The following is a 13,983-nucleotide window of genomic DNA, read 5'->3' as shown; positions in this document are numbered from 1 at the left end:
ACAGTGAAAGTGTTTTAGTTGCAGTAATAGTAGTAGCAGTAGTAGTAGTCACAGTCATAGTAGTAGTAATACTAGTAGCAGCAGCAGCAGTAGTAGTAGTAGTAGTAGTAGTAGTAGTAGTAGTAGTAGTAATATTACAAGTAATTGTTTAGTTGTTACAACACTTGTACTTGGTACTTGCAGCTGTAACAATGAATGTGTTTTAGTTGCAGTAATAGTAGTAGTAGTCACCATCATAGTAGTAGTAGTAGTAGTAGTAGTAGTAGTAGTTTTAGGAGAAACAGTAGTATTAGCGGTGGTAGTATTAGAAGTAATTGTTTGTTTAGTTGTTACAACACTCGTACTTGCAAAGTACCATCGTAGTAGTAGTAGTAGTAGTAGTAGTAGTAGTAGTAGTAGTAGTAGTAGTAGTAATAGTAGTAGTTGTGGGAGTAGCAGCAGCAGTATTGCTAGTAACAGAAGTAATTGTTTAGAGTTGTTACAATACTTGTACTCGCAGCTGTAACAATGAAGGTGTTTTAGTTGCAGTAATAGTAGTGTCAGTAGTAGTAGCATTCATCGTCATAGTAGTAGTAATAGCAGCAGTAGTAGTAGTAGTAGTTGTTGTAGTAGTAGTAGCAGCAGTATTGGCAGTGGTCGTAACAGAAGTAATTGTTTAGTTGTTACAATAAATGAACTTGCAGCTGTAACAATGATGGTATTTTAGTTGTATTATTTGTAGTGTCAGTAGTTGTAGTCACTGTCATAGTAGTAGTAGCAGTAACATTATTTGCAGTTGTAGTAGCTGTAGTAGTAGTAGTTAGTAGTAGTTTTAGAAGAAGCCTATCAGAAACAGTAATACAGTAGCAGGAGTAGTAACATTAGCAGTAGTAGTAGTAGTCATATTTCTTAGTAGCAGCAGCAGCAATACTGGCAGTAGTAGTAGTAGTTGTAATACTAGCATGTGTAGTAGTAGTAGTAGTATAAAGCAGTATTAGCAGTACACATATGAACAGTAACATTTGCAGTAGTAGCAGTAAGCAGCAGTATAGGCGGTGGTAGTAGAAGTAGGTGTTTTAGTTGCAGTAATAGTAGTAATAGTAGTAATAGTAGTAGTAGTAGTAGTAGTAGTAGTAGTAGTAGTAGTAGTAGTAGTAGTAGTAGTAGCAGTAGTAGTTGCTGTATAATAGTAAACATCCAGATTCAAATGAGTCCTGCTGTGTATTTCCATATTCAAAACAGTGGGATGGTTTTGTCCTGCTCCTCCGTCTCACCTGAAACTATCACATACTGGACTTTTACACATCGCCATGGAAACACACTCACACTGACATATGTTCACCTCAAACACCACGACCATACCATCCAGATATGTGTGGGTATAGACCTGGTTTAGTCCTGGTTTAGTCCTGGTTTAGTTCTGGTTTAGACCTGGGTTTAGACCTTGTTTAGTACTGGTTTAGTACTGGTTTAGACCTGGTTTAGACCTAGTTTAGTCCTAATTTAGATCTGGTTTAGATCTGGTTTAGACCTTGTTTAGACCTTGTTCAATCCTTGTTTATATATGGCTTAAACTTAGTTCAGTCCTGGTTTAAATCTGGTTTAATCCTGGTTTAGACATGGTTTAGGCCAAATTTAGTCCTGGTTTAGTCCTAGTTTAGAACTGGTTTAGATCTGGTTTGGTCCTGGTTTATTCCTGATTGGGACCGGGGTTGGATCAGTTAAGTCCCAATTTGGACCATTTAGTTATGGTTTAGATCCTGGTTTAAATCTGGTTTAGTCGTTGTTTACACTTGATTTAGTCCTGGTTTAGGCCTGGTTTAGTCCTGGTTCAGTCCTGGTTTTGATCTGGTCAGTTCTTGTTTGGAGCTGGTCAGAAATAGTTCTGATTCAGTTCGAGTTTAGTCCTGTTTTAGACTTTGTTTAAACCTGGTCTAGATCTGGGTAGAACTAGTTCCAGTTTAGTCTTTGTTTGGACCTGGTTTGGTTCTGGTCTACAACTAGTCCTGGATTAGATCTGGTGAAGTCCTGGAATGGACCATTCTGATTTAGAACTGTTTAAGATCAGATCAAGTCCTGATTAAGGTCTTGTTTAGGCCTGGTTAGAAATAGGTCTGGTTCAGTTTTAGTTTTTGTCCCAGTTTAGACCTGGTTTACACCTGGTTAAGTCCTTGTTTGGACCTGGTTAGTCCTGATTTAGTCCTGATTTAGTCCTGGTTTAGTCCTGGTTTAGTCCTGGTTTAGTCCTTGTTTTCACCCACACATATTTCTGAGGTGGTATTTTCTTGTTTATTGCAACTACATCCTTTGGCCTGAAACCACGGCAACGCTCCATTCCTGCTCTCAGTCAACCTGGCAACCCCTCGCCCAACCTGGCAACCCATGACTCAACCTGGCAACCCCGCTCCACTTAAAAGAGCTGGAGATTTAGTATTTTCAGCCACAACAACAAAGCACAAAGAGGAGGTTTGTGAGAGAGGGAGACGGGGGGAGACGGGGGAGCGAGGCAGGGCTCTGTGTGACCAGAGATGGACCAATGACCCGCTTTAGTCCTGTTTTAATCCTGGTCTTAGTTTCTTTTGTACTAGTGACAGTTTTTAGTCCTGGTTTAGGCCTGGATTAGACCTGCTTTTAAATCTAAGTCCTGTTTTAGTCTTAGAGTTCTTGTTAAGTTCTGGTTCATTTCTGGTTTAGACTGGGTTTAAGTCCTGGTTTAGACCCAGGTTAGACCTGATTTAGGCCTTTTTGAAGTCCTGGTTTATTGTTGGTTTTGGTCTGCTTTTAGTCCTGGTCTTGGACCCAGTTTAAACCTGGTGTAGTCCTGTTTTAGAATAGGTTGAAATCTTGGTTTAATCCTGTCATATTCCCATTGTACTCATTCTTTTTTAGTCCCGGTTTAGACCTGGTTTAGGTCTGGTTTTGAATCCTGGTTCAGTCTAGTTTCAGATTTAGTCCACAGTTGTATGTGTGAATGCACCCCTAGTCCTGGTTTAGTCTTGGTTTAGTCCCAGTTTAGCTCTGAATAAGATCTGTTTAAATCCTTGTATAATAGTCGTGGGTTAGTCCTGGTTCAGTCCTGGTTTAGGCCTTGATTAGACCTGCTTTTAGATCTAAGTCCTGTCTTAGACTCAGAGTAGTCCTTGTTAAGTTCTAGTTCATTCCTGGTTTAGACTGAGTTTAAGTCCTGGTTTAGACCCACGTTAAACCCGATTCAGACCTTTTTGAAGTCCAGGTTCATAGTTGGTTTTGGCCTGCTTTTAGTCCTGGTCTTAGACCCGGTTTAAACCTGGTGTAGTCCTGATCTAGAATAGGTTAAAATCTTGCTTTAGTCCTGTCATACTCCCATCTTACTCATGGTTTAGTTCTGGTTTAGTCCTGGTTTAGACCTTGTTTAGACCTGGTTCTGAATCCTGGTTCAGTCTAGTTTCAGATTTAGTCCACAGTTGTATGTGTGAATGCACCCCTAGTCCTGGTGTAGTCTTGGTTTAGTCCCAGTTTAGCTCTGAATAAGACCTGTTTAAATCCTTGTATAACAGTCGTGGGTTAGTCCTGGTTCAGTCCTGGTTTAAGCCTTGATTAGACCTGCTTTTAGATCTAAGTCCTGTCTTAGACTCAGCATAGTCCTTGTTCTAAATCATTCCTGGTTTAGACTAGGTTTAAGTCCTGGTTTAGACCCAGGTTAGACCAGATTTAGACCTTTTTGAAGTCCAGGTTCATAGCTGGTTTTGGCCTGCTTTTATTCCTGGTCTTAGACCCGGTTTAAACCTGGTGTAGTCCTGTTTTAGAATAGGTTAAAATCTTGCTTTAGTCCTGTCATACTCCCATCTTACTCATGGTTTAGTTCTGTTTTAGTCTCGGTTTAGACCTGGTTTTGAGTCCTGGTTGAGTCTACTTTCAGATTTAGTCCAGAGTTGAATGTGTCCTGGTTTAGTCTTGGTTTAGTCCCAGTTTAGCCCTGGATAAGACCTGTTTAAATCCTCGTACATTAGTCGTGGGTTAGTCCTGGTTTAGCTCTGAGCTGGTACTTATGGTGCTCTGGTGTTTTCGGGGGGAGCCGTCTGGCCTCGTGCCCAGGAGATGAGCCTGTTTTGGGGCAGGCGAGGAGAGGACGGCCCTGGGTGAAGTGTCCCATTCACGGCTGAAGGGGGTTTGTTTTGGCTCTGGGACTTTGGTGCTTTTAAAGAAGAGGAAAAAGGAGCACACTCAAATCACAAGAGGAATTATTTGATATAACTATTTTGAAACCTTCGTAACCCTGTTGTAATGCTCCGCAGTGAGGCTTTAACCCTGTTCTCCTCAGAAACATCCCTGGAGTTGTGTTTTGTTTCATTCATGCATGTTTCAGTAATCCTGTGTCCCTCTGCACACTTCACAACACTCTTACACCATGAGAAATGCTCCTCTGGGTTTTTAAAGTCCAAACACCTTCACCACACTCATTTGGATCATTTTAGTGTAAAACATGATCTGTCGCTTTAAGTAAATGTGAGAAAAAAAGTGTTTTCTCTGGATCAGGTAAACTTTCTAGAATTTCTTATATTTTCAGACGATGTTAAAACTCTAAACTCTTGTCACATTAAGATGCTTGTTCCACTGCGATGGTTGCCGTGGGGATGGTTGCCGAGGGAGAGGTTTCTGCGGTGATGCTCGCCTCCGTCGCGCCCTCTGTCGGACTCTCCTCTTCCTCCTCCTCTTCCTCCTCTCCCACGTCATCCACCGACTCGGGGACGGCCAAACCCGCTCCGACAGTCACCTCCGCGCCGGCCTGAGAGCGAGAGACCAGTGAGCCAGATGCCCTCCCATCCTCCTCCATCTGTCTTAAAACACACTTAGTTATGTCTGTAGGGAAATGTGTCCTCTGCATTTGACCCATTGTTCAGTGTGTCTAGGTTAAACCTGTATTTGACCCATCCTTCAGTGTCTCTGGGTTAGACCTGCATTTGGCCCATCCTTTAATGTGACTGCATTAAACCTGCATTTGACCCATCATTCAGTATCTCTGGGTTAAACCTGCATTTGCCTCATCCTTCAGTGTCTCTGGGTTAGATCTGCATTTGACCCATCCTTTCGTGTGACTGTATTAAACCTGCATTTGACCCATCATTCAGTATCTCTGGGTTAAACCTGCATTTGCCTCATCCTTCAGTGTCTCTGGGTTAGACCTGCATTTGACCCATCCTTCAGTGTCTCTGGGTTCAACCTGCATTTGGTCCATGCTTTAGTGTGACTGCATTAAACCTGCATTTGACCCTTCCTTCAGTGTCTCTAAGTTAAACCTACATTTCACCCATCCTTCAGTGTCTCTGGATTAGACCTGCATTTGACCCATCCTTCAGTCTGACTCCATTAAATCTGCATTTGACCTGTCCTTCAGTGTCTCTGGGCTAAATGTGTCAGGAGGCATGGGGCCATCTCCAGATCTTGAGCTGGTCTTTGTCAGGATGTTCTAGGCTGGAGCATTTGACCTGTTGTCCATGTTTTGGGTTGACTGGGGAAACCGGAGTGCCCAGAGAAAATACAGGAGGATGGAAGGGCATCTGACACCTCAGGACTTACCTCAGGACTGGTCGGCTCCTCTGTGCTCGGCTCCTCCACAGAATGGTCCCCAGCAGAGTGGGTGTCGTTGGCAGAGTGGGTGTCCCCGTTGACCTCCACATCCACCTCCCCGTTGACGGAGATCTCTGCCTGGACACTGCACTCCTGGAGGGCTTCACGGACCGGAGCCACCGCCCCTCCTTCCACGTCCAGGTCCATGCGGATGTCCTTGTCCGGGCTGCCCAGAGGAGGGATCTCTACGTGGGCTGCGGCCGAGGAGGGGCTGGCCTCTGGTGTGGGGGTCTGACCGTCTCTCATCTGTGGAAGAACATGAGTGAGTAAGACACTTTGGACTGGCGCTCACGTCACCCAAACATCACCCAAACATCACCTAAACATCACCTAGACATCACCTAAACATCACCCAAACATCACCCAAGCATCACCTAAACATCACCCAAACATCACCTAAACATCACCTAAACATCACCTAAACATCACCTAAACATCACCTAAACATCACCCAGGTTTTAATCATCAATAAAATCTAAATCATAACTAGAATGGCGATCTCATTCACAAAAAGAGCTTTAGTAATTCCAGGTTTATGGCTGTGAATGTTTCTGGTTTATCGTCAGTGTTTTTCTGCGTTTATTCTCCTCCTGTGTCTTGAGCGTGTCTTTATGTCCGCAGTGGCTCGTGGTGGATGTATGCTGTTATGGAAATATCACATTTTGATCTTAATGAGATTGTTGTGCATCGATAAACAGGAAACTGCAGCTTTGACCCAGACTGATTCTCCCACAGACTGATTCTCCCACAGAGAGTGGATGTGACTCAGACTCTTCTGACAGAGATGTGCAGCTCTCACCAGGAGCTCCTTTCAAAGGGATTCTTCAATATGTTCACCACAACTTTTTACATTTAAAAAAAGTGTTAAAACATTAGCTTTGTAAGATTTAGCCTAGTCCTGCTATGAGCCCACTCTGCCAACATCGGTACTGATCACATGGTGCACATGTCTGTTTCACACAGTAGGCGGAGCTAAACCCTACAGACAAAATAAATGTGGGAAAAGATATTTTTGAGCATCACAAACCAGTGAGCTCAGGTCACTCAAACCAGCCTAATCCGTGTATCATCTGTTCATTCATTTTTTCAAAATAAAACCAAAAATAAGAATGAAAACCAAAATGAAAAAGATTTTTTTTTTTTCAGTTTTTGATTTTGTGTTTAAATGAATAACGGAAAAAACTGAAAATGATCGTTTCCCGTTTCTGCGACTTAAACTGCAATGCCGGACTGAACCAGGTCTAAAACAGGACTAAAACAGGTCTAAACCAGGACTAAACCAGGTCTAAACCAGGACTAAACCAGGTCTAAACCAGTACTAAACCAGGACTAAACCAGGACTAAACCAGGACTAAACCAGGACTAAACCAGGTCTAAACCAGTACTAAACCAGGACTAAACCAGGTCTAAACCAGTACTAAACCAGGACTAAACCAGGTCTAAACCAGGACTAAACCAGGTCTAAACCAGTACTAAACCAGGACTAAACCAGTACTAAACCAGACTAAACCAGGTCTAAACCAGGACTAAACCAGGTCTAAACCAGGACTAAACCAGGACTAAACCAGGACTAAACCAGGTCTAAACCAGGACTAACCAGGACTAAGGTCTAAACCAGGACTAAACCAGGACTAAACCAGGACTAAACCAGGTCTAAACCAGTACTAAACCAGGACTAAACCAGGTCTAAACCAGGACTAAACCAGGTCTAAACCAGGACTGAACCAGGACTAAACCAGGACTAAACCAGGTCTAAACCAGTACTAAACCAGGACTAAACCAGGTCTAAACCAGGACTGAACCAGGACTAAACCAGGACTACACCAGGTCTAAACCAGTACTAAACCAGGACTAAACCAGGACTAAACCAGGTCTAAACCAGTACTAAACCAGGTCTAAACCAGGACTAAACCAGGACTGAGTGTCGGAACGGGGCCAGAGGTGCAGCCACGTAGACTGTTGGGTGATCAGGACTGAGACCATGACCAGACAAGGACCGACACCAGGACTAAGACCAGGACTGAGACCGGTTTAGTCCTGGTGTAGTCCTGGTTTAGACCTGGTTCAGTCCTGGTTCAGTCCATTTGCGGTGCAAAAGTCTGGCATCGCAGTTTAAGTCACAGAAACGGGAAACGGCCATTATCCATTTTTTCCATGATTCATTTAAACACAAAATCAAAAACTGAAAAACAAATTGTTTTTTCATTTTGATTTTTTGAGACAAATAATGAAGATGATGAATAATGATGAATGATAATAATGAATAATGCATGTATTTTTGGTTTTATTTTGAAAAACAAATGAAGAAATGATACACAGATCTTTCTCTCCTTGTACGGTCTCACCTTCTTGACGTTGAAGGTCATGGGGGCGACCTTAAAGGAGGAGGCCCTGGCCGTGGGGCTCTTGGGGTGGTTGGGGGTTAGACTCTTGATAATCTTTTCTCGTTTTTCTGGAGGGACGATCTTGGTGGTGATCTGGTTCATCTTCTTCTCGATGTTCTGTCTGGTGAAGGCCTTCTTCAGACTGTCCACTTTCTTCAGACTGTTTCGTTTGAACCGATCGGCGCGTCTCTCATAGGGACGGCTCGAACCAAGGCTGAAGAGGAAAGAGAGAAGAAGTGAAGAGAGAAAGAGAGAAACATGAAGACTTTGTTACAGAGGTCACATGCTGTGACCATAGACTGTTTGTCTGTCTATGATACATGTACTGTTTATTTGTGGAAACAGATAAAAAGTCTCAAGTGAATCATTCCGGCTTCTTTCAGCTCTGCCATGTCTGTGATTGTCGGAAATAACTCCTCCTAAAATCCTTCTCTTGTTGGTTAAATCTTATTGAACGTTTGGCTCCATTTCAGCTGAACTTCAGAGAATAAGTGAACCTTACAAAAGTTGCACATGACTTCAGTACACAAACATTATGTTCATGTTCATGTTCCTGTCCTGTTGTTTCTATACACTGTGACCTCACCCACAGCGTCCGTCTCCAGCTACATGACCCCTGTCCTTCCTCTATTGTCTAGAGTTATGTGCAGGATTTGTGTCCATCATTCGAACACATACTGCCACTCCGACACTGACGTCTAAATGTCGGAATAGCGACTAGGGATGGGCATTCAATGAAATTTTGTCGGAAGAATTAACAATCAATTATCGATTAATCATTAAAGTTTTTATATTAAAATGATCATCATTATTATTACTATCTGCACTAATCTGCATAAATAAATTCAGCTTTACGACATATAAACCGTAACGACTCTAGAGCCACATCAGCTGTTTGACATTATAATGTGTTTAATTCAGTTTTGTTCAAATCTCACAGAAACAAAACTTAAAACCACATCACTAATTTGCATAAACTAAGTGAAGATAAAACTCCAGCTCTTGTGTCGCTGATGTGGTTCAATTTCTGTTGGATTAAAAGACATGACTCAGGTGAATACAGGTCAGTGTGACCAGATTTGTGTTTGTCAAAACCAGGACAGCGTACGGAGGGAGGGGGGCGGGGCCTCGTCATCCACATTGAGCGACTCTCACCTGGAAAAACTTTTTCCCACTGGACACAGAAACATATGTGCTGCTTTATACACTGTGCACATGGACTCACACTTGTCCCAACGCAACGGAAAGTGTGGAATTTCTTGTATAAGTCATCGTTAAATCCACATTTGTGCTTCGGTATGTTGCAGACTGACAGACTGTTTGTGTCTCGCTCCTTCTGATGCAGAGACACATGTACAGACCCCTGTTTGGTCACGACACACACAACAACCTACATTCGGTTTGTCGATTAAAATTAACTTAATCAATGAAAATTAATTGACTAATCATGCCCATCCCTAATAGCGACATTTACATTTTTTATCAAGCGTCCCTGCACTCCGACATTTTTCTTTTTTTTTCTTGATCAGAGTGGTGGCGCTTTAGCTTTTTTTTCTCAACATTCCACCATTCTGACACACAAGGGAATTCTGAAGTTGCGGCGGCACTCTTTTCAGGACAGTATTTTTACAGACTGGCGGCGTAGGAGGCGAGGTGCATGGGAGGAGGGAAGAAGTGCAGTGCGTGGCGTACACAAGAAGATGCGGCATGGTTTAGTCCTGGTTTAGTTCTGGTTTAGTCCTGGTTAAATCCTGGTTTAGTCCTGGTTTAGTCCTGGTTTAGTCCTATTTAAATCCTGGTTTAGTCCTGGTTAAATCCTGGTTTAGTCCTGGTTTCAGTCCTGATTTAAACCTGATTTTAGTCCTGGTTTAGTCCTGGTTTAAACCTGATTTTAGTCCTGGTTTAGTCCTGATTAAGTCCGGGTGTAGTCCTGGTTTTTGTTCTGGTTTAGAGGCGTGGTCCACACAGCGTATACAAAGTACAAAAGGTGACGCTCCAAACTATGAGTAGGTTGTCAGAATGGCGATATAAAAGGTTGGAATGGCAGCATCAAAAAGCGTCGAAATGGAGGGTTGCCAACATGTCAGAATGCCGGGGTGGGGGTCTGTCAGAGTGGTGGTATGTCAGAATAAGATGTTTACAGATGTTCTCTATGAGATGAAACCTTAGTTTGACATTTATTTGAGTTCAGTAGAATTCACAAACAAGGTTTACATTGAGAAAAACATTGTACTAAAATAATAGTGTTAGCCTGCATGTTTCTCTGCACTCGCCTGGTCAATTCAGTGTAAACACAAACACAGGCCTCATATTTCACTTAAACCAGGGGTGTCAAACATACGGCCCAGGGGCCAGATCCAGCCCTCCAGGATCTTTAACCTGGCCCTTGGCTGATTTTCTACTAAAATTGTTTCATTATATTTTCTATTAAAATATTGGTAATTTTCTGCGGTGCTGAGCACAGCAGCGTCTCCAGAGCCTCTGTGCACAAGTGAACAACTATGAAGATTTGTCTCTTTCCAAACGCTCTTAAAGGACGATTGTTTTGACTGTTGACCGTGACACCCTCATCAGAAAAATGTGCAACATGAGAAAAGTGGAGCCGAGTGCAGGATTTTACAACAAAAATTGACTTATTCCTATTTGCATACAAGTTCATTTTAAAACATTGTGTTGAAATTGTATTTTTCTTAAAGTTTCAGGTTGTTCATAATATTATAATATTTTGTAAAAGAAAGAGTTCATCAATTTAAAAGATTTCTGTAATAGATTTGTGTTTCTCTGAACAAATATTTGAACTTAAAAATAACTTGTTATTTTTGGGGTTTTCTGATCCGGCCCCCGGACCAAAATGACTTTGACACCGCTGGTCTAAACAGATTTACAGACTCATACAACTCGACTGTATATTAGTGTAGTTTGTCTGTGTGTGTTGCCGTAGTGAAGTAGTTCTAGTGTATACTCGATTATTAAAATGACATCCATGTATAAAGACCTTACCCCAGAGTGGAGTCAGCGTCGCCGCCCTCTTCTGGCAGCTCACGGTGCAGATTCAGCTCATCGTCTTCATCAGAGCTCAGACTCACGGTATGAAGGCCTTCCTCCGGAGAGCGCACGTCCACAGAGCCCGACACAGAGGGCGCTATGGAGGCGGAGCCGGCGATGGAGGGCGGGTGGGCGGAGACCGAGCCGGCGATAGAGGAGGCGAGGGCGGGCTCGTCAAACTGAGGAAGAGAAGCCTTCAGAGAGTCCTTCACGAAGACGTCAGTGGGGATCTCATTGTCCTCCTGAAAAACACACAGGAAATAGAGAAATACAGATAAGTTTCATGAGAAAGTGTCGTATACAGTGTGTGTTATCAGATTACACACTTCACTATGGACAAAGAAAGAGGCACAGCTCATCATGTTGTGTTCACGTCACATCAGCACATCCCTCTAGTTTAAAGTGAGCTGGAGACAGGTCAGAAACTGTGGAATTTCAGGATTAAAGAGGTGGATTTTACTTTTATGAGGTATTAACTGTAACACAAAACTAGTGCTCGACCAATATGGGCACTGGAAGACATATCATGGTCATGTTATACCTCGTAAATAAATCTTAGACTCTCTACATTATGTCCATTTAATCCAATTTACAGACAGATAAATGTCCTAATATGTGGCACTGCATCAATATTTATCTGTGGAGTCATTTTTCTGTGTGTGTGACGCCGTACTGCCCCTGAACGCACCACCAGAGTCATGTCACTCACGATACTGACGATAAATAAAAATGAACTTGAACACACTTTAGTCCAGCAACAAAACTACTGCTGTTTTTATCAAACTTATTGGGCCCTGTGGTGGTTCCTGGTGGGTGGGTGGAAATGTGGGATTGTTTTTAATCTGTGTAAAGCACTTTGTGTTACATTTTTGTATGGAAAGTACTTTATAAATAAAGTTTGATTGATTGATTGATTTGATTAGTGCAGACTTGTGATGTGAGAGGTTCCTGTGTGAGGCTGAGTGTTGCAAATGGAGCTACTTTTGGTTCTTTCTCATTGTTTAGCTCTTTGCTGCTGTAGCTCCCACATAAACAGTCTGTTTTCTTCCATTGTCCTAGTGTAAAGTGACTATAGTGTTTGTACATGTTACTGGACCTGCACTGATGTGTAAATGAGCTGTGAACAGAAGTGTGAATGATGGGCATTTAGGCATATAATTAATTACCGTGCGTGCACACATTTACCACTAAAGGCTGATAGCAGTAGTTTACTTACTTTGTTTAGGTTAGAATATGATGCAAAAATACCATTAGTTTGACCTACTGTCTTTAAATATGACATAAAAAGGCAAAATAACAATAAATGTTGCCTAAACAAACACAATTTAAAATCCAATAAAGCCAAATCTAAGTTTAATAATCAGTTGAAGATTTACAGTGAATTTTTACATCACTAAATACATCGGCTTTTATATCACCTGTCGACAGCTCCAAAGTAGAGACGCGCAGACTGTGGTTAAAACCGTGGTATCCACAGCTAAACCACGGGTTGGGTGGATGAAGTGACGAAAAATGATATTTTTATTAAATTCGGGCGGGTGGCGGTGTAACTACTCAGATATATATATATATATATATATATATATATATATATATATATATTATATATATAAATACCTATATTGTATATTGTATACTATAATTGTATATCATAAAGTATTGTTACCTACATCTGAAAAAACGTCTATGTTTGTAGTATGAACATAAGTGGTTATAGGGCCATATTTATTTATTTAGTTAGGCATATTTTTTCTTGCCTATTTCATTTGGAACATAAAGTGCATTGCTGATTTCAATAAAGGTTCATCTGTTCATCTGGATGAGACGATCTTTCTATTTTGTTTCGATATCAGTTATATTTTAAAACATGCAGACATTGTAACGTAGACTGCCACTCGGGGTATTTAAAACTTAAGGAAAGACTGATGGAGTGAGGCTATGACTGAAATAACATCGGGCAATGGCAGAATGTTCAGAATACAATAACATCCAACACAAAGGCCTAGTCGGAAAACGTTGTCAATGAATTCGCTTTGCGAAATGTTTTGGGGTTTTTACGGATATTTAAGAATGTGAACACGCACGTTGAGCGAATTTTGGAATGAATGAGCTATAGAGTTTGCATTTTTATCGAGGCTCCTTAGTTTGTTTGCTATATGATTGTTCTAAAATCTAAAATTAATTGGCAGATGTCGGGCGAGTGCGGATTTGAAAATTGATCAAAACTTTGGGTGCAAATGGACAGCGGGCGGATGATGAGTTTTGTGTCGCTGTTGCAGATGAAAAAATAGCCCATCTGCGCTTCTGTACTCCAAAGCCCGTTTTATCAGAATCAGGTCCCCAAAAAAATCCATATTGGTCTGGCCCTACACATAACATATTTAGATCACCACGTTACCATTTATTGTGTCAACCTAAAACACAAATAACAACACAATCAGCGTCCATCACACTACTGAAACTCCTGCACGTCACATCAGGTTTGTCCAGTTGTTGTGTTCAGTTTTGTATCATGTTTTTGTATATTTATGGAGAATTGTACAGACTCATACAGAATAGGGTCCAGGAGAGATCACTAGATTACTTAAACATTGCTCAATACTCCCTCTGGAACTGTCAGATTACAGATGTGTTGAGCTGGTTTATGGTTCATATTTCTGTCATTTCTGGGTCTGTCCATGAAACAAAAACAGACACAAAGTTCAGCGTCTTCTCTGTCACAAGAAATGAACTCAAGTCAAAACTCTTCAGAAAGTCATGAGTATTTGAGCTGAAAGGACTTTAAGACATGAGATAAATATGACAAGTTTGTGGAGCTGATCCCAAACAAAGAACGAGAAGAGAAACATTTGTGGAGCGGAAGATTCTAGAAGATGAACTCAGTCAAACTAGAGAAGAGCATTAGTCAAATCTGAACTGCACTTTAAAGAGACATTATGTCACTTTTCTGGTGGAGGATCTGCTGTCA

General features: G+C 41.6%; 1 protein-coding gene across 1 annotated transcript in view; it reads right to left on the bottom strand.

Moving 5' to 3' along the window:
* Window positions 1–387: 387 nt before the first annotated feature.
* The window catches only part of cavin2a (caveolae associated protein 2a), a 66,560-nt gene continuing 52,964 nt past the window's right edge, over window positions 388–13,983 (bottom strand). Inside the window, exons 2-5 of the mRNA XM_020927621.2 lie at window positions 10,971–11,257; window positions 7,932–8,184; window positions 5,536–5,832; window positions 388–4,744 (exon numbers count right to left, since the gene is read on the bottom strand). Of these exons, the coding sequence (XP_020783280.2) occupies window positions 4,556–4,744; window positions 5,536–5,832; window positions 7,932–8,184; window positions 10,971–11,257 (1,026 nt within the window). The 3' untranslated portion in view covers window positions 388–4,555. The remainder of the gene's footprint in view (window positions 4,745–5,535; window positions 5,833–7,931; window positions 8,185–10,970; window positions 11,258–13,983) is intronic.

Source organism: Boleophthalmus pectinirostris, unplaced genomic scaffold (assembly GCF_026225935.1).
Source record: "Boleophthalmus pectinirostris isolate CB_2022bp ecotype Guang Dong unplaced genomic scaffold, ASM2622593v1 HiC_scaffold_1, whole genome shotgun sequence".
Taxonomy (NCBI): domain Eukaryota; kingdom Metazoa; phylum Chordata; class Actinopteri; order Gobiiformes; family Gobiidae; genus Boleophthalmus; species Boleophthalmus pectinirostris.
The sequence above is the reverse complement of the archived record's forward strand: the minus strand, read 5'-3'. Positions and strand labels throughout refer to the sequence as shown.